At 46.6% G+C, this 19,380-nt stretch overlaps 1 protein-coding gene across 1 annotated transcript; it reads left to right on the top strand.

Annotated features, from left to right (window-relative positions):
- The first annotated feature begins 1,299 nt into the window (after positions 1–1,299).
- On the top strand, positions 1,300–19,155 carry RLBP1 (retinaldehyde binding protein 1). Its single transcript, XM_015425902.1, has 8 exons — positions 1,300–1,365; positions 3,805–3,837; positions 7,767–7,895; positions 12,368–12,572; positions 14,714–14,892; positions 17,465–17,623; positions 18,361–18,471; positions 18,953–19,155. The coding sequence occupies exons 2-8, from the start codon at positions 3,826–3,828 to the stop codon at positions 19,109–19,111; spliced, it is 954 nt and encodes a 317-aa protein (XP_015281388.1). The 5' UTR covers positions 1,300–1,365; positions 3,805–3,825; the 3' UTR covers positions 19,112–19,155.
- Positions 19,156–19,380: the final 225 nt, after the last annotated feature.

The raw sequence follows: 19,380 nt of genomic DNA, 5'->3' as shown, positions 1-19,380 counted from the left end.
TCTAAAGCAGAGCTTTGCAGTAAATGAAGCTGATGCAAGCAGAATTCAAAGTGGCTGTCTGATGAGGCTTTACAAATAGCAGAGGAACAAAGGGAAGCGAAAGGCAACGGTGAAAAGCTTCCTGAGATAGCTGTGCACAGAGACAATGTCAGTGTACTTATGTAGCATTCTAGAAAGAGCTCAAATTGCTTCTAGATGCCTGATCTAGAATCAATCAAGGAGCCGCATCTAATAACTGAATTGTGATAAGGCCCTATTTCCCTGCCGGCGACCTGTGGCATATTGAGATCAAGATGAGTTCCTCATCAACACAGGTTTGAATATTTTATCATGATTGTTTCCGCCATCCTTATGCAATGCTATTAGTATTAGTTTGTTGATTCTAGCACTTTATGATAGTTTGGATTTTTATGATTGTTTTATAATTGTTATTTTGTATGTTTGATTTCTCTGTAAGTCACCCTGAGCCTGCTTTGGCGGGGGGGGGGGATAAATTGAATAAATAAATAAATAAATCTCCGTTATCCTGTCCAAAGGAGTGGCAAAGCCCAGAGGTGGAACGGCATAGTGTACCGCTTCAGACAACATGTGGGACAGGTATGCTGTTTTTGCAATGACCCCCACTTTATGCAAGTACAAAACTATCAGAGCAGAAAGAAAGACTTTCAGCCATCTCTGTGCTAGGCTAACTTTCCAGTTGCATGAAAGGTTTTTAAAAAACGTTTAAAAAACAAAAAAACCCCACTCCTCAACACACCTGTAGTTTGACTTGTTACAATTTCTGCCACCTCACTTCTACTGCTTATGTAGATCCACCCCCAGTCATCATCATTACAACAAACCTGTAAGGTAGGCAAATAATGCCCTTCATTCTCCCATTTCTTCCTTTCGACGGCTGTCAGCCACACAACCAAATTTATGTTGCTATCCCCACAGCAATTATTTTTACTCATAGCCCTTCAGGGTCCCTCAAAGCCCTTTTTCTTCCCACCCAGCATTACTCTAATGAGCATGGCCCAGTTACACAATAAGGAGCTTTTATACTTGCCTAATCAGTCTCAGAATCCCAACAGCTCCCCCCTACACCGCCATGCACTTCTGCCTTTTGTAATTGTTAATGGGGGTCCCTTATTTGGGCTGCACTGACCTAATTAAAAACAACAACAAAACACTGTTTCAGGCAATGCCTTGTGATGGTCTAATCCCAACCCGGTGACTCTTCAAAGCTTTTCTTCATGAAATTTCCTTTCTGCTGCTCCACTGTGGCCCCATTTGGTTCATTGCTGGCTGCGCTGGTCAGTCTCTCTGCTGACGTGATCTTCAGGGCTGTGTGCTGCTTTTTTAGGAACTCTTTTGGCTTTTCCGGTAAGTGTTTTGCCTTTTATTTGGATTGGGTTTTGTAGGTTCCTCTTGCACCACAGTGTTTCCAGAGCTCAGAAAATAAGAAGTCTGCACCAATTTAGTTTAATATTCTTCCCCATCCTACTGAGCACAATCCAGGCAAAGTTAAGCATTTGTAATTTCTCCCTGAAATGAAACAACAGGACTAAGAGCCTGTTCCAAAGTAGGGCATTTTATAGACCTTTGAGCTGTCTTGGTATGTTAACATTTTTAAATGATTGAACTGCAGAATATTTTTATTGTTTTATGTGTATTTTAAATATGATGTGAGCTGCCCTGAGCCCTGCATGCAGGGAAGGGTGGGATAAAAATCCAAGCAATAAGCAAACAAAATAAAATATTTACTCAGAAGTAAACCCCACAAAGACCAATGGAACATTTCTTAGTAATAATTCCTGTCATGACCTTGACTAGACTGTGCATATTTTTCTAATTTTGATCCAGCAAACATGGGTCTTACTCAGGCATGCAAACCCTTTTTTTAGGGGGGTGCAAAATGTATAAACCAACCAGATTTCCCAGGACTAAGATTGGGAGGAGGAAAAGTTGGGTCAACTGAGTGCACCAGATCATTGTTCTTGACAGTGTGTTCTGACCAATGTTCCCCCTAAGCTGTGGAATCTTGTGAGCAAGCATCCTATTTTGTGAGCTACTGGCATTAAAGTTGTGAGGAAGCAATTTGGCTACTGCATAAATCAGTTTGCTCTGGAGCCATCCTTCCTGAGCTAAGACAAAAATGTGTGAGCCAGAGGCTAAAAAACTGTGAGCTAGCTCACACTAACTCAGCTTACAGGGAACACTGGTTCTGACCCCTCTTTCTCCCTCCTTCCTTCCTTCCAAGCAAGCTTAATTGATCAGACTTTGGGCTTACCTGGGAATTCAGTCCTTGTCACCGGACATCTTTGTTCCACAAAGAGCTTCCAGATATAATCAGAAATGCCCCACCAGCACACTGCTTGAAGCCTCAGTAGGGAAAAAGGGAGTCATCATAAGCCCCTCTCCAAGGACTGCCTCCTTCCCCCTTGCATTCCAACCACAAAAAAACATTACAGGGAGCTTGCTTCCATTTGCTTTTTTTTTTAATCCCATGATAATTTAAATCCCATGGAAAGAGGAAAGATGAGAGTCAAATGCAACAATTTTTAACCACAAGATTCCTTGCACAGGTCGCACAGAACATTCATGACAGTGTTGCTCCAAATCACTGTTCAGCCATTCAGCTCACTGCAGGCTCTTGGGTCCGTCACCCTCACTTTGCATAAGTGGTTTATTTTTAACTCCTGACCTTCCTCCACAGAGGTCAGGGCAGTGTACCAGGTTCTTTCCTCTATTTTGTTTTTATTTATTTAGCTTATTTACAGCCAGCCTTTCTCACTGAGATTCAAAGTGGATTACAGCGTAAAGAAGGGGGCGAATATAATTATAGAGCATAAGACACCCAATAAACAATGCAATGCGCAATAGGTTGGGTAGAGTGTGGGTAGGGCTGTGTCTCAGTGGCCGAGCATCTTCTGTGCATGCAGAAGGTCCCAGTTTCAATCCTTGGCATCTCCAGTTCAGGGTGTAGACTTTCCAATTTCCCGGGGGGGGGGGCTGGGGCTGGACCAGAGGCATTGCTGTGCTAGGAGCAAGGGTGGCTCCCGGGGGAGGCTGAGCCCCTTCCTGAAAATTCCGGCGGGGGCTGAAGCCCCGCCGCCCCCACGAAGATCACGCCTAGTGAAAAAAGACTCCTGCCTGAGACCCTGGAGAGTTTGCTGCCAGTCAGAGGAGGCAAGGCTGACCTTGATAGACCAAGGGTCTGTCTGAGTAGAAAGATCCCTCGGTGCATTCTTGGCTGAATGGGGATGTGAATGGGGATCCCTGGCACTAGTCTGACAGGCTAACTGTTATACCACACTAGTCTTTGGCTCATAAGCTAGGGTTGCCAAATCCAGGTTGGGAAACTCCTGGAGATTCGGGAATGGAGCTTGGGGAGGACAGGGACCTCAAGTGGGGTACAGTGTAGGCACCCATTTTCTCCAGGGGAACCGATCTCTGTAGTCTGGAGATGAGCTGTAATTCTGGGGGGTCCTCAGGTCCCACCTGGAGGCTGGCATCCCTAGCCCATACAGGGCTGCAGTCCTCTGTCTAGTTAGCTGCTTTTTGCCTCAGATGCTGGCCCTTCTACAGAAGAAGGGACTGTTTTTCCACTTGTTGGTCATTGGAATCCTTGGATGGATGGAATTGTGGGATTAATGACACTATGAATGAAAACAGAGGAACCCCTTTGAGAGTAAATCTTGCCTGTGGAGGTTCTCTTGACATTTTAGGATAACTAAGCTTAATGGAAGGCTCAGAAGCTCTGGGTACACAAGGCTTGCGAGGAGTTCTTAACCCAAGATTATCCATGCTATCTTTCTGTAGGTGTGTGGCTTAGGAAACAGCATGACTTCGGTGGTGAGTAACAATCCCTGTTCTGTTCTGTTTGTTCAGTTTTCCTGGTCACACTCATAGGGATAAAGTGCTAGCCAGAACCTCTTCCCAGAGAGACTGAGGTTCTCCATTTCTCTAGGACAGGGATGGTGGGGACCACTGTCCTGCTTCACACCTGCTGGTTGCTGAGATGTTTGTAAAAGATTCTGGAATATACAGGCTAATGCAGCAAGGTACTCCCTATGTTTTTCAGCAAGTGTCAAACTAGACATGAAGTCAGGAGATCTTTTTGGTGGGCATACCTCCCCATAACTGGAGATTGTAGCAGCTTTTGGGCACCCGAGTTAGACAGATGGCACGGGGTGGGTGGTCCACATCATGGCCCAACCCATAGTGCTGCCACGAGTCACTATGGGCCCCTGAACAAAGCCTACATTTGGGCCTCCCCCCCCATCACCCTGATCAAACCAAATGTTATTGGCTTGCTGTTACCATCCATTGATAGAATAATAAATGTCCATTGGGTAAGAAACATTACAGGACAGGACAGGATTATTAGGGAACAAGTTTTACTTAACTTGCTTACACAGTGCACAATAAAACAAGATATGGTGCGAAAAAAACACTTTCAAATCACCACCACCAAGCACAGGTCAACATTAAAGGAGGAGGCAGATTTGAAGAAATCTAGCTTCTTCCCCCAAAGTATCTCTCCTCTGAATCAAAGAATTAATCTTGACTTTTTCCCACCTCCAGGAACAGGTGTTTTAAAACTGTCCAGGAGGTGTCTCCTCTGTGCCTGAAAGGAGCACTTATTTGGAGCACCCACACTGAAAAATGTGAACAACAACAACAAACAAGTGGGGACCTGCAAGAAACTTGCAGGGTGGCTATCCCATCTCCCCACCATTGCTTCCTGCTCTCTACCTCTCTCACACTCTTTTCTCCCTCCTACAACCCCTTTCCTTACTCTCTCCTCCATGTCTGTCACTTTCTCTCTCTTTCTGGCCTCCACCCCAGCACTCTCTGTTTTTCTCCTCTCCTTTCTGTGCCCCATCACTCTCCCGGACTGCTGCCTGCTACCCCTCCCCCTCCGCACAGCATGCCCACCCACCCACCTGCTTCCTCCCCCCCACCACCACAGCAGCAGTGGCAGAGGCCGCTCTCCAGGAATCTCCCAAATACAGCAGTAGATTTCCCTTACAGTTGCCAGCTCCAAGTTGGGAAATTTCTGGAGATTTGGGTTGGAGCGTTGGGACAATGAGATCTGGGGAGGGAAGCAACCTCAGCAGGGTATAATGACATAGACTCTACCCTCCAAAGCAGCCATTTTCTGCAGGGGAACTGATCTCTGACATCTGGAGAGCAGTTGTAACTCTGGGCAATCCCCACCTCACCTGGAGGTTAGTAACAGTAGTTCCTGTGGAGAAAATGGCTGTTTTGGAGGGTGGCACTATACCTGTCTCACTGTCTGATGTCCCTTCCCTCCTCAAACACTACCTTCCACCCCTCAAATCTCTAGGAATGTCCTAACTTGGAAGTGGCAACCCTGTCTCCTTCCCACCGAACAGCCAGCCTACTTTAATCTGCCTCTCTGTCTTCAGCTCTCCATCTCCACCCCACTCTCCTGCAGCCTCTACCCAGGAAAACTATCGTCTTTCTCCACAGTGGGGACCAAAACAGCTTACATTATTTTTTCCTTTTTATCTGCACAACTCTGTGAGTGAGGTTAGGCTGAAAGTATGTGACACATCCAAAAGCACCCAGTCAGCTTCCACAGCAAGATGGGGATTTGAATCTGGCTCTGACCACTGTACCACACTGACTTTCATAGAGTGGTTTGCCATTGAACAGGAGCAAGCAGCCCAGGCCCAGGTAAGTCATGCAAGTCAGGTGGTATCATGTTACCCAGAGGTGGCTGCCAGGCCTACGATTGACCACCTCTCAGTGGGACCTGGAGATTTCCCAGAATTACAACTGTACTGTACTTCAGACAGGAAAAGAGGAGACATGTAAGAAGTCCATCTTATCCTCCCTGGGGAGGAGCCAGGTGATCTGAGTCTTCTTGCATCTGCCCTAACTTTAGAAAGCATCTCTAGACCCTGGATACTGAAATCCAGTGCCTCCTTAAACAGAAGAAAGCGGGAGAGAGCAGAGAGAGAGACCACTCCATCCCTCTCTCCCAGCTTCAGTGTAAGATTTCGGATTTTACAAAATCAAGCACTTATCTTATTCTTAGGCCTTGTTCCAATTAGCCAGGTCCTATCCTAGTGTATGATCAAGCTTGTTTTCCATTCACCAGCACCACATGCCTCGACCCCACAACCCACTGCAGTTTTCCCAACCTAGAACTAGGGATTGCCAACTTTTTTCTTACTGGCTGCTATTTCTGTTTCTCTCACAGCTGCTTGAACTGCAGGAACATAGTTGCAGTTTTCTCTGTTTTGTCAAAAGTTCCACTTAGTGATTTCTATAGAACATGCTTCCATTAAAGGTAGAGGAGTGAACCAAACCTCCTCCTTGGCCAGTTGGCAACCTTATTTGGAACTCACACTGCTTTTAGACAGAGATGTGTTTCTTCCTGTGATGCTCATTCTGAGCAACTGCCTGAAACTTCTTTGCTGCCACCACAATGTGAGGTTTCACAGCTCTGTCCCTCCATCCTATTCTTCTCTGGGGCATGAAATAATTGAGAGCTCCCCCCCCCCATCTCTTCCAACTAGGGGCTCATTTACCACCGGACAATTTTGTTCTTGGGCTACAGAAGCAGGGAATGGGACACAAATGGTGGGCTTTTTGCAAGGCAGATGCAAGGAGGAGGATGACTGGCAGGGTGGTTTGCCAACTCAGGTTTGGGGAATTCCTGGAGATTTGGGGGTTGAACCTAGAGGGCAGAGTTTGGAAGGGAAGGGACCACAGCAGGGTATAGCATCACAGAGTCCACCTTCCAAAGCAACCATTCCCCCCCAGTTGATCTCTGTAGTCTGGAGCTCAGTTGTCAATAATTCCAGGAGAACTCCAGGCTCCACCTAGAGGCTGGCGAACCTAAGGAACCCAAAGGCGCCTCCCCCCCCCCCCCAGCAGAAGCATTCCAGGAAAGCTAAATTGTGCTGTGTCAGCTGTCACAGAGTCCCAGCTCAGGGGCCTCAAGCTGCCTTTGATTCCTTGGAATTTTGCCCCCCCCAGTCCCCCTCTCTTAGTGGCTCTGCAAACCCAAATCTCAGCAGTTCTATTGAATAAGAGTAAAAAGGTACCACCAGGCAGCAGTGTTCCCTCTAAGCTGAGTTAGTGTGAGCTAGCTCACATTTTTTTAGCCTCCGGCTCACACATTTCTGTCTTAGCTCAGGAAGGGATGGCTACAGAGCAAACTAATTTACGCAGTAGCCAAATGGCTTGCTCACAATTTTAATGCCAGTAGCTCACAAAGTAGAATTTCTGCTCACAAGACTCGACAGCTTAGAGGGAACGTTGCCAGGCAGTGCTTGGTGAGGGTTTGAGAATTTAAACTCTTCACATGGGATGCTGCAGCCAGATGGGATGTGGAGGATCTGAAAAGCAGCCAGAAGACATCACAGCTATAGTAGATGGGGAGGGGGTTCAACCATTCCCTGGGCAACAGCAATTCTCACTGTAAGAATCCCTCCTCCCAAGTCTCTCATTTGCCCCAACAGACAAAAAAGACTGGGAGTCATAGGACTGGGGAGAAGTTGCCATGATGAAAGCTGTGCAGGGGGAAAGGGCCGAAGCCCTCATCCACTGACACCATGGTTCTGATCCAAATCAGAGTGTCAATGGTATGTAGACAGGGAGATTTGGCCACAGTTCTTCTTCCACGTCTCATTGCCCACCAATGTCCTTATCCTCGCCTCAACGTTTTCCCTGTCATGTCCTGGCAGTTTGAATTGGCATTCCATTAAGCTCAGGTCCTCTTGTGGTTTCACCCCCCCCCCCAGCCTGGCACATTCAGGATCGTCTCTGAGGAGGAACAGGCCTTGCGTTTGAAACTTGAGCGGTTGACCACCAAGGACCACGGCCCAGTCTTCGGGAAATGTGAGAATATCCCTGCCCACACTTTGCAAAAGGTGAGAATGGGTTACGGAAAGAGAATTGCTGGGGATCAAGGGTAGCTCATGAGGGTGGCAGAACTGGGAATTGGCCGGTCTGACAAAGTACCATTCACTCAGAAACTGCTTCCATTTGTATTTTGTTGGGAGGTATGTGTGTGAGAGTTGTGTGTGGGGGGGCCTTGGAATGAACAGAGTGTGCTACAAGGATATCTCTATCTTCACTTGAGAAAAGTTGGAGGGCATACATGACAACAAGCCATTGTTGGCCACTAGATGTCGCCAGGCACTCAAGCAGAGAGTGACCTGTTTCTATTGGTGGGATTTATTTGAAGCAGGGTTACCACTGGCTAAAGGAACATGGAAAATCAAGCAGTATAATGGAGCTGCTGTATTGACAAGAGATAGGAAAGGGGGTTTGTTTGTTTTTGGCTGTGCATCAAACAAAACGCATCTGATGTCCTGCTGCAGGACTCAGACGAGACACAATCTTTTGAGGGTGAAGAAGGGTCTGCCCCAAAGGAGCAAGAGACTTTATTTTATATACCCTCTGCCCCCTCCAATGTGAGGTGAGGCTTGTGGTTTTGCACATACAGAAACAGGGAAAAACAGATACTTAAGCAGAATGTCTAGGAAGCTTACACAGTATAATAATTAACAAAGCTACTCCTGGCTTTAAGATGCTCGCAGTTTCAGGATGTGCAAAGGTCAGGAATTTTAGTGTACTTGAGTCACTGATCGATCCTATATTGACAGAGTCTGGATATGAACAGAACCAGGACTGGTGTGCCATATATCGCTGATCCTCCCCACATCCTGCTCACTTAGCCTGGCTTCTCCAAGAGGTGTAGTTTCTAACCTTTGCAAATACCAGACCTGAGTTTTAAGGTAGGGTTGCCAGCTCTGGGTTGGGGAATACCTGGAGGTTTTGGGGGGTGGAGCCTGAGGAGGGTGGGGTTTGGAGAGTCCACCTTCCAAAGCATCCATTTTCTCCAGGTGAACTGATCTCTGTTACCTGGATTTCAGTTGTAATAGCGGGAGATCTCCAGCCGCCACCTGGAGGCTGGCAACCCTATTTTAAGGCCTCGGCCATAACCTCCCATATCAGACACCACAATTTAAAAGCTGATCTAGCTGAAGGGAACCCTGATGAGGTCCCTTCCCTTCCAGTGGGGTTGGTAAAGCTGAGCAAACCAGCTTCTTTAGCCAAACAAGTGAAATCCATCCCTTTAGCCTCAGGAAAGGAGGCCGTCTAGTCCAGCTTGCAGTTTTTGACACTTGCTAGCAAGATGATTTCAAAAAGCCCACAAACAGGAGCCTTCCCCTCCCTTTAAGTTCCCGAGCACCTGGAATTCAGAGGTATACTGCCTCTGAAAACAGAAGCGCTGTTTAGTTGCACATAGCCATTTGTACATATTTGGCATGAAACTTTTTTCAGGGGCATTTCTTTCCCTCTGGTGTTTATGGGAATCAGTCACAGAAGTTAGTTATACACTCTGCCTAGGAAGTAATACAGTGGTCTTCAGTCTTTTTGGACCCAGGACCCACCTTAAATACCTACATGGCAGCTGCAACCACGTGATAGGCAATCAGGGGCCTTCAGAATCGCATGACAAGAACAGTAGAAGACTCACTGGTAGGGCTGTAAAGGATGAACCCGCCCCATAAGGAAAGCATTCCTTTCCAAACAGACACATGGAAATGAAAGGCCTGTTCCAAAGCAAAACATTAATCACTAAATCACGGGGCTATACTGAGATGGCTGTAGTCTTTGATACCCACTCCCTATAGAGTTCAGCCCTCTGACTGAAGAGAAGTCAGAAGTTTATTCCCCCCCCCCCAGATGTTAAGTGAAAACCTTGTATCCCAGCCAAACATCACTCATGTTTATTTTTAAAATATTTTTATTTAAAATCAATCTAATCATTCTTGAAATAGTAAATATGAAGAAATCACAATGATACAAAATATAACCATATGTAAATGAAATCAGAAAGATATACATATTATTCCTTATTCCATCTGTGTTAAGATTAAAAGATAAAATACAATCTGTGACATTCTCACCGAAGTGATAATCTCACACAACCCATATCTGAGAGACTCGGGGGTGTTTGGAATACGGCTATCATGCCTAGGCCAAATTCCATGAAACCAAGATGACCATACCAAAATTCATCACTTCCAATGGTATGAGGTGAACTCTTCTCTGAGTGTAGAAGACATTTTCCATATAAATATATGTATCAAAACTGTGAACTATTGGATCAGCTTGTTCAGAGATTTTTCTGGGCATCTGTCCATCTAGTCAAAGTTATCTCTTCCCCGAGGATGGGACTGTGAATATATAGCTGCAGGAAAAAAATCTGTACAAGTTTTGTAAATCTGAAAACTAAAGCAATTTGTCAGTCCCACATTTGGTCAACCAATACAGCCCTGCAACAGGGCGAAGGGGACTCCATACTGCTCGTGTTGCAGATATTTGGAGGTTCAATTAATGGATGAGCTGGCCAGAGGTAAGAGAGAGAAGGGGCTTTGGAGAGCTTTGGAGAAGGGGCAGTCTCTTAAATTGGTGGTGGAAAGTGCCATCAAGTCTCAGTGGCACCCCATACGGTTTTCAGAGGTGGTTGCTGTCAAAGCGTCCCGAGCTCGTCCTGGGTAGGGATGCCAGGTCTCACCTTTGCAGGGGGCTCCTAGCTCCTTGTAGGGAGTCTTCTGCCACACACGCTTCGTGTTTGGGGCAAAAACTCTAGGGTAACCATAGAGTTCCCCCAAATGCTAGAGCATTGCCATGCAACAGTCCCAGTATGATGACATCACTACCATTGATAGCATTGTGTCATCATTGTCGATGGCAATCCTAGTCCTGGGCCAGAACAGAAAATTACGAAACTCTGGAGTATGTCTCCTCACCCACCAGTATGGTACCTGGTGGCAACCAGCCCTTTTGACTATCCCAACGATTAGAAGCTAAAGGGCAAGCCTCTAAACAGGAAAGTCCGCCCTGCAAAGTGTCAGGACCCAAAGCCAAACAACAGAGCACAGACTTCCAAGAAAGGTTGTACTTTATTGTTAGTATACTATGGTTGCAGTAACATGTTCACTGTTAGGAATGACGAGTATAGAACAGGCATATAGTGATATAGAGGATTCAACAGGCCCCCCCCCCCCCCGTGGACCCAACGGGCCGTTTTCCCCGCGGGTGGGAAAGAATAACCGATGGTTGAGGCTGAGAAACGAAAGGTTAATTAAAGTGGAGACACTACACAGGCAGGAACACAAGGTCAGCGATAACGATGAGAGAATCAAGAGGGAAGGAATGTGGCACCAACATGTACAGAGGTCAGGCAGGCGAACTACAGGCCTATAAATCATATGGCAGCCTAGCTGACACAAAGGTGGGTTACTCTGGTGGGTGGTCAGCCAGGCTAGGCTCTGGATTTAGACTGAAGTCAGGCTGAAGGCGAATAACCACAACAATAATTAAAACATACATTTTATTAAGATGCAAGGATACTTTAAAGAAACTGTGAGGATAAAACAAGAAAGCTAGAAATTCAAATGCTAACTGAAACAGTAATACATTGGTTCCAAATATCAGCTGTTGCTGTTCTCCGTTGAAGTTCCAGTAATCCAGAGTGGCTCTTTTCTGAGTCAGCATAGCCAGAAGCTGTCTGGCTCCTGTAAGCAATGTTCAAGATGGCCACTGTGATCACAGACAGTTACCATCAAACTAGAGAATAGACTAGAAACCTACGTCTTATGGGTAAGAAGGCCCCTCATGGTCTCAGGGACCCTAGATGGTGCTGTATAGCCAAACTGTTAGGCCAATAGCAAACTAGATGAACAGCCTAAGCAGTGGTCTGACCATGGGGAGAAGAAAACCAATTTGTAGCTAGGCTCGTCCCCTTTCCCACAGGTGCTTAACTGAGTGGACCATGGCTAATTGGGAGCTGGTGCTGGGCTCCTCAACTCTCTCTGCGGCTGGGTGTTATCTGCAGTTTCAAAAGATCAGGGTGCTCTAGCTTCAGCAAGGCTGTTTTTCTGAACTGTATTAACCCACAAGCAGGCCACATCTGAAGCCTGAACCAAACTTTGAAACAGACACAGAATTTTGGGGGAACCAGTTTTCCTTACAGTTGCAAGCTCCTCTACAGCCAACATGTGTTTGCTGCCTTTGGGGGGGGGCTGGGCTTTACTGGCTAGTGTGCACGCACGGACTGCAAAGGTGCATCTTAGTGCTCATGCTGAAGGGAGCAGTAGGAAGCTGGGGCCCACCCACTTACCAAATAGGAGAGGTTCTTCTTTAGCAAAAGTAGCTCAGAGACTGACTTGCCCTGACCTGGCTGGCCCAATCTCGTCAGAGAGCAGAAGTTAACCAGGGTACCAAAGAAATCCAGGGTCGCTACGCAGAGTCAGGCATCCAAATTCCTTTGACTTCCTTCACTCCTACATAACATCAGTGGGCTAGAGTCTCTTCATTCCCACAGGCCAAAGATGAACTGAATGAGACACCAGAGAAGCGGGAATCAGCTGTGAAAGAGCTGCAGGACCTGGTCCAGGGGAGAGCTGATGGAGGAGAAGACATCTGCAAAGCAGTGGCTGAGAAAGCAAATGGAAAAGATGGCACCTTCTTCCTCCGCTTCATCCGTGCCCGCAAGTTTGATATCAACAGAGCTTATGATCTGCTTAAAGGTGTGTCCCCCCCGCAATCTTCCCTATTTGCTGAGCAACAAGCAGGGTAGTAATTGCAGAGAACAGCATTCAATACCTCTTTGTCCTTAGGTACTTTCTACCATCACTATATTGAACCAAGTCTAAGGTACAGTTAAACTGCATTTTGATTGTACAATGAAGGACCTCACATTTATTTATTTACAACATTTCTGTCCCGTTTTTGCCCTCACAAGGGCCACCAATAGAGATGGGATTTCCTCTGGCTGAATGGGGAGTCCAGGAAATGACCATTCTTTCATGCCTCCTTTTGTTTAAAATCCAGGCAATAAACAAGCCAGCAATTAAAAGAACCAGCTGAGTCGAGAGACACAAGACAATGCTAGTGGTTTTGCCTGGTTTTGAACTTTCCCAGATAGTTTTTTCCCTCCACCTGGTGGCTCTTAATGAGTAGGACTGGCTTCAGTGAGAAGGAAAGAGATTGAGAAACAGTAGCCAGAAAAATAAAATTCCTTCCCTTGAGGGAGGAGGCATTAAAGAAAAAAAGCTAGGCCCTTGATGTCTCGAGCATACTCACAGTTTCCTGAAGCACCTTGTTTTTGATATGGTGCGAGAGATACAAGTACGTCAGAGACCAAGCATGAGCAAACTTTGTGCGGCCTGCTCTTTTCATTCAACTGCTTCTTATCTCCATCTCATAACCTAAGGGACCGCCTTTCTCCATATGTTCCCCCAAGAGCGCTACAGTCGGGGTCGCAGCACCTACTGGTGGTTCCTGGCCCCAAGGACATCAAGCTGGCTGCAACCAGGGCCAGGGCTTTCTCGGCGGCGGCTCCTGTCTGGTGGAATGAACTCCCAGAGCAGGTTCGGGCCCTGCGGGACCTGGCGCAGTTCCGCAGGGCCTGCAAGACGGAGCTCTTCCACCAGGCCTTTGCATAGGAGCCGCCGCCGTCACTGTACCACCACCGAGTTGCCATCTTCGATGGATTAGATCTGGAGGTGAGCTGGCCCTGGGCAGACGCCTAGTCAACCGAAGAATGTATGTTGTCAGGTTAGGTTGATGAATGGAACTCATCTTGGATTAGAAAACTTTAACATCAAGAGCACCGCACTTTATTGAATGATTGTTTTATACTGTTTAATGATTGCTTTTATGTTGTTTTAACTGTTGTTATGGCAATTGCCTCTGTTGTAGCCGCCCTGAGCCCATTGGGGAAGGCGGGGTACAAATCTAATAAATAAATAAACATGTGACGTGTGAACAGCACCCATCCCTTCTCAGGGTCCCCCCCCCAATTGTCATTCCCACCCCCCCAGCTTCAGAACAGTCTCCCTCACCTGAATAGTATTCAGAAGAGACTAACATCATATTCTCTATTTTATGTTTTATGGACAACTGTATGATATTTTAAAATGAATAAAAATAAATATAAAAAAGAAGAAAAAAGAAGAGACTATAGGATCAAATTCTTTAGGAGGGAATACGAAGGGACAACAGTGTAGAATTTTAACACCAGCAAGGGGCTTTCAAGGCAAGTGAGAAGCAGAGGTAGTGTGCCGTTGCCTTCCTCTGCAGAGTCTTCCTTGATCGTCTCCTGCCCATGTCCTGATGAGATCAGGCTATACTATGCCACCTTCCCTCCTAATTTTTTTTGTTTTTGCAGTCGAGTCACAGCCAACTTCTGGTGACCCCACAGGGTTTCCAAGGCAAGAGATGTTCAGGGGTGGTTGCCTACCCTGGCATATCAACGCTGAACTTCCTTGATGGTCTCCCACCCAAGTACTAAACAGAGCAAACAGAATTCTAAAAGAACTCGCTCCAATGCTGAGTGACCTTGCTTCACCATCATGCTGCCCCTGAGATGCATGCACACTAGCAGCAGATCACTCAAAAAAGGAACACAGCTATACATATGGAGGCTCTGTGAGGGCTCACAACTTAACAGGTGAGGCTTCACAATCCACCTGAGGGTCCTGGCCTCAGGCTGAAGACGACCACTGCTCTAGAGAACTTCCACGGGACAACACTGAGCTAGGTGGACAAGTGGTTTAAATCAGTATAAGGCTGCTACAGTCAGTCATCTGTCCAGAATCCGTTATGTGGGAATAGTGGATTCAGGCTATCTCCTCAGCCGCAGCCTTCTTTCTTTCCCTGACCACAGGCTACGTCAACTTCCGTCAGCAGTATCCAGAGCTTTTTGAGAACCTGACGCCGGAGGCTGTGCGTAGTACCATCGAGGCTGGCTACCCAGGCATTTTGTCCAACAGGGATAAGTATGGGCGGGTGGTGCTGCTGTTCAATATTGAGAACTGGGACTACGAAGAGATCACCTTCGATGAGGTCAGTATCTTACAGCCAAGCTTTATTGACCCTACAGATTGGGACCAGTTTAATTCACTTGAAGAACAAAGTATCAGGGAAGCCCTTAAGGAATTCTGGGAATTGGAGTTTTAAAGGGCTACAAATTCTGCACAACGCCCCCCCCCCACACACACAAACACACTATAATGCCTCAGATCCCCTAGGAAAAAGAAAAGGCCAAAATCATTTAAAATCTAGATGCAAAGATTTTAATGAATATATTATTAAGCTATTCATCCATCCACCAGACCATTGTGCATACTTAATAGAGGTTCCAAAATCTTAGTTTTCAAGGAGCTGGACCTATAAAAAAGGAGTAATATGATGGATAATGGAATTGGGCAGGGGGAGAATGTTTGTATGGCAGTGTAGGGGAGTGCTGTCAGCTCTTTCTCCCATTATGTTTTCTACCATCTTCTTAGTTGCAGCTCAGGTTGAATGAGATTTTAGAATGGGCTGTAGCACTTGAAACATGTGGAGAATACGATTGTTATGCTTTTCGCGTTTTTAAAAACTAGCCCACAAGGGAGCAGACTGAGCTAGAACTTGTACGCGATTTTTTTTTCCTTCTTGCAGGAAATTTTCTTCTTACATAGGGGGGAAATATGATCTTCTACCCACTCTGAAGTACCAATCTTTTCTACTATCTCAGTATTTTCTCACCTCATTCTGCTGCCTCCGTGTAAGACCCGGGGGCTCAGATACAGATTACGAGCAAGGCCCTCGTCTTCAAGCTTAAAGCGTCATTTATTCTGATAAAAAGGTAAAGGTTCCCTTGCTCAAAAGCCAGTCGAATCCGACTCTAGGGTTGCGGTGCTCATCTCCGTTTCCAAGCAGAAGAGCCAGCGCTGTCCGAAGACATTTCCGTGGTCATGTGGCCAGCATGACTAAACACCAAGGCGCAGGGAACGCTGTTCCCTTCCCACCAAAGCTGTACCTATTTATCTACTTGCAATTTCTTGCTTTCGAACTGCTAGGTTGGCAGGAGCTGGAACTAGAGACGGGTCATGCGGCACACTCGGGTCTCGAACTGCTGAACTACAGACCTTCCACAGCCTGCAGTTCAGCGTCTTAACCACTTGAGCCACCGCAGCTCCTCTGATAGCACTGCATAAAACAATCACCCGGCTTTCTGGATAGATCCATCCATTCCAAGAGTTGAGATAAGGCAACAATTTAAACACAAAAACATCTGGGAAAGGGATGGGGATGTTTGAGACAGTATATGATTTGAATGCAGAGGGGCCGAGGTTCGTGTGTTTTATACATCATCAAGTCACTTACAGCAACCCTATGAATTAATGACCTCCAAAACATCCTATCACTGACTTCAGTCTTGTAACTGAAGGCTGTGGCTTCTTCTATGGTGTCAATCCACCTCATCTTGTGTCTTCCTATTTTCCTACTGCCTTCAGCTTTTCTTTTCCAGTGAGTCTTCTCTTGAAGACAGCTTCAGACCCTAACATTTCCATTTAAAGTGTCTCGGGTAGGAGGTACTGGGAAAACCTCCCTCTATCTGGGAAGTCACTGCCCAGCCTGAGACAATGGCCCATTCTGCATCTAGCATTAGCTCCGCTGTTTTACCAGACCCACATTGGAACAGAAACTCCCCTCTACATTGCATGCCACTTTCACTCTTTGATTATCAGATTTTATGGTAGCTTCCACACTGCATGCCAGTTTCACTTCCTTTGATCTGTTTTATGGTACCGGTTGCATAAATTTATGGCCGTTCAGGGGTGAATCTGCAGTCAGTACGGTGCTGGCCTGGGGTATTTGAATGTGATTTCGAGCTGCAACTTTTTCTGTTCCAGTGTGGGTTTGCTAAAACAACGGAGCGAATGCTAGAAGGAGAATGGGCCAATGATCATATCTGAAATTATAGTCTGATTTTAATAGATACAAATCCCCCTTCTCTTCCTGTGTGCCAACTCTGAAGAAAATTGACCCAAAGCACTCTGTTGTCCCAAGCAGCTGCTCTGCAATGATCAAAAAGATGGGCCCCAGGATCTCTTTCACTGATGCAGAGGATGATTAAGAGGACAACTCTTAAGAGTTTGTACACCTATGCACAAGCCACTTCCAGAGACCTTTACAATGCTTCCTAAAACCAAAAGTATGCATCTGCCTTGCACAATCCATGTTCATAGAGACTTTTACAACACCTCCTAAAACCAAATGTATGCACCTGCCTTACAGCAAGAAAATTCTCTAGTCCATCTAAAGATCTACTCAAAGATCTGAAAAATGGGGTGTTTTTTTAGCTCAGCCCTAAATGGAGATACCAGTGATTGAACCAAGGACCTTCTGCAGGCATAGCAGGTGCAGTATCACTGAGCTATGCCCCTGTCTCCAAGAGGCAGGAGCTGCAAGTGAAAAGCCATATGACACTTTAACTATACCTGCTCTTATCCTATCAAACTGAGCCACTTAGCCAAAGCCAGCCTTTGCAGTTGACGTTTTGCATGGTACAACAAGAGTGCAAGGTGGGGGTTGGATCCAGAGGTTTAGGACATCCTTTCAGTTTGCATCTTTGCCTTTTTTGCTCTAGATTCTCCGTGCCTATTGTGTGATCCTAGAGAGGCTGCTGGAGAATGAGGAGACCCAAATCAATGGCTTCTGCATCATTGAGAACTTCAAGGGCTTCACAGTGCAGCAGGCTTCTGGCATCAAACCTTCCGAACTGAAGAAGATGGTGGACATGTTGCAGGTGAAAAGAACAACCTCCTGGCAATCCCAAGAAAGCAAAAGGCACAGGCACCAGCCATAGACAGGAAAGAAGCCTCAAAGCTAGGAAGAAGCAAAAGCCCTGAATCTGCCATTTGTAGGGTATCTGGCTCTTCTAGCCTTCCTTAATCCTCTTCTACTGGTCCCTGCAAAGCAGTATGTGTTCCTGAGGTGACAGTGAAACATGGCCTTTCTTCTTGGCCACTGCTGGAGTCACCAAAGTGCTTTCCTCTGTGGAATCCCCTTTGCAAGGCAGCTGCTTGCCAAGTGCTCCAGGGACTGTGTGAGCATGCTGTGAATAAGAGCAGGAATTGGGAGGTGACAGAGTATGAGAATAGCAGGAGCACACACATCTGTGCAGCTCCATGACTGATGAATGTAGATATGTGAGCTCAGACAGGGAAGATGTACAGCCAGAATGCATCCAATCAATCAAACCCAGAAGCTTCAAAAGAGGCCTTTCAGGAAATGGGAAGCAAATAGCCCCATCTGGCATCTGAGAGAAGGTAGGGGTTCCTAGGGTACTAGCAAGGTGGTTGATATATCTTACACATTCACACATCACTGGGTACGGGCTTCTGGGCAAATGCTCTCCTCTATCCTCAAAGAGAAATCTAGATGTCAGAGGACAGAATTACAGGATGTTGAAGTAACCCTCTCCTGCCCATTCTCTCCTTTCAATTTCTGCTCTCCCAACCTGTGTGACTTTGGAATTCCTAGGATTCCTTCCCAGCCCGTTTCAAGGCTGTCCACTTCATCCATCAGCCTTGGTACTTCACTACAACCTACAATGTGGTCAAACCTTTCCTGAAGAACAAACTGCTGGAGAGGGTAAGTATGCACGCTGGGCATACATGTACTACAGAAAAAGCATTGTCAGAATAAAGGTAAAGGAGGTGGCAGTTTTAGACCAGGGCTAGATTTTACAGAGGAAACCAGTGAGAGCAGCCATGAGCAGCAGCCTGGGCATTTTCGTCTTTCCTGTTACACTCCAGTGGAGCACACAACTTATGAGGGCAGACTGGAACACTAAAAGGCCAAGGAGCAAGCCGAGTGGTCACCCATCACCTCCTTCTCCACTGTTGCAGACTGGATCTGAGCTGAGGGGCCTCTCTGGACTTGGACCCAGCCATTGGCAGCACAGGAGACAGCAGCAGGCAACTTTCAGCTCAGCTTGTTCCTGGCCACCAGCAGCCCTCCAAGACAATGGTCCACCTTGTGCTCACCCTCTTTCCCCTTTCTTCTTAACATTCAGGTCTAGTGGTCCACCTTGTGCTCACCCTCTTTTTTCCCCTTTCTTCTTAACATTCAGGTCTTTGTGCATGGCGATGAACTGGAATCTTTCTACCAAGAGATCGATGCCGATATCCTGCCAGCAGATTTTGGGGGTAACCTGCCAAAATATGATGGCAAAGACACAGCTGAGAAACTTTTTGGGCCCAAGATGGATGGTGAAGACACAGCTCTCTGAGAAAATGGGGGGGGGGGGAGCAGCATCCCAATCTAGAAAATAGGGTCAGGGTGGCCATCAAACCCAGCCATCCTTTTAAATGTAGTGTTGGTTGAAAAGATCTGTCATGATCATAAAACTCCAGGATGCTCATCTTCTCACACGTTTCTTGGCCCTTCTGCCACCAGTCAGGCCCAGAGCACAGCAGACTCTGCTGTTTAAAACTTCAGAAGAACCTTCTCCCCCTTCCCTCTACCCCGGTGAGAAAGGCAAAGGATGTGGTAGGAAGG

This window comes from Gekko japonicus, unplaced genomic scaffold (genome assembly GCF_001447785.1).
Source record: "Gekko japonicus isolate JY-2015 unplaced genomic scaffold, Gekko_japonicus_V1.1 scaffold3048, whole genome shotgun sequence".
Taxonomy (NCBI): Eukaryota; Metazoa; Chordata; class Lepidosauria; order Squamata; family Gekkonidae; genus Gekko; species Gekko japonicus.
This window is presented reverse-complemented; position numbering and strand designations above follow the sequence as displayed.

Excerpts from the sequence above, each read along its gene's own strand:
- RLBP1 (XM_015425902.1), top strand. Across the intron at positions 14,893-17,464 it reads AAGAGATCACCTTCGATGAG|ATTCTCCGTGCCTATTGTGT; the intron begins GTCAGTATCTTA and ends TTTTTGCTCTAG. Across the intron at positions 17,624-18,360 it reads AGATGGTGGACATGTTGCAG|GATTCCTTCCCAGCCCGTTT; the intron begins GTGAAAAGAACA and ends TGGAATTCCTAG.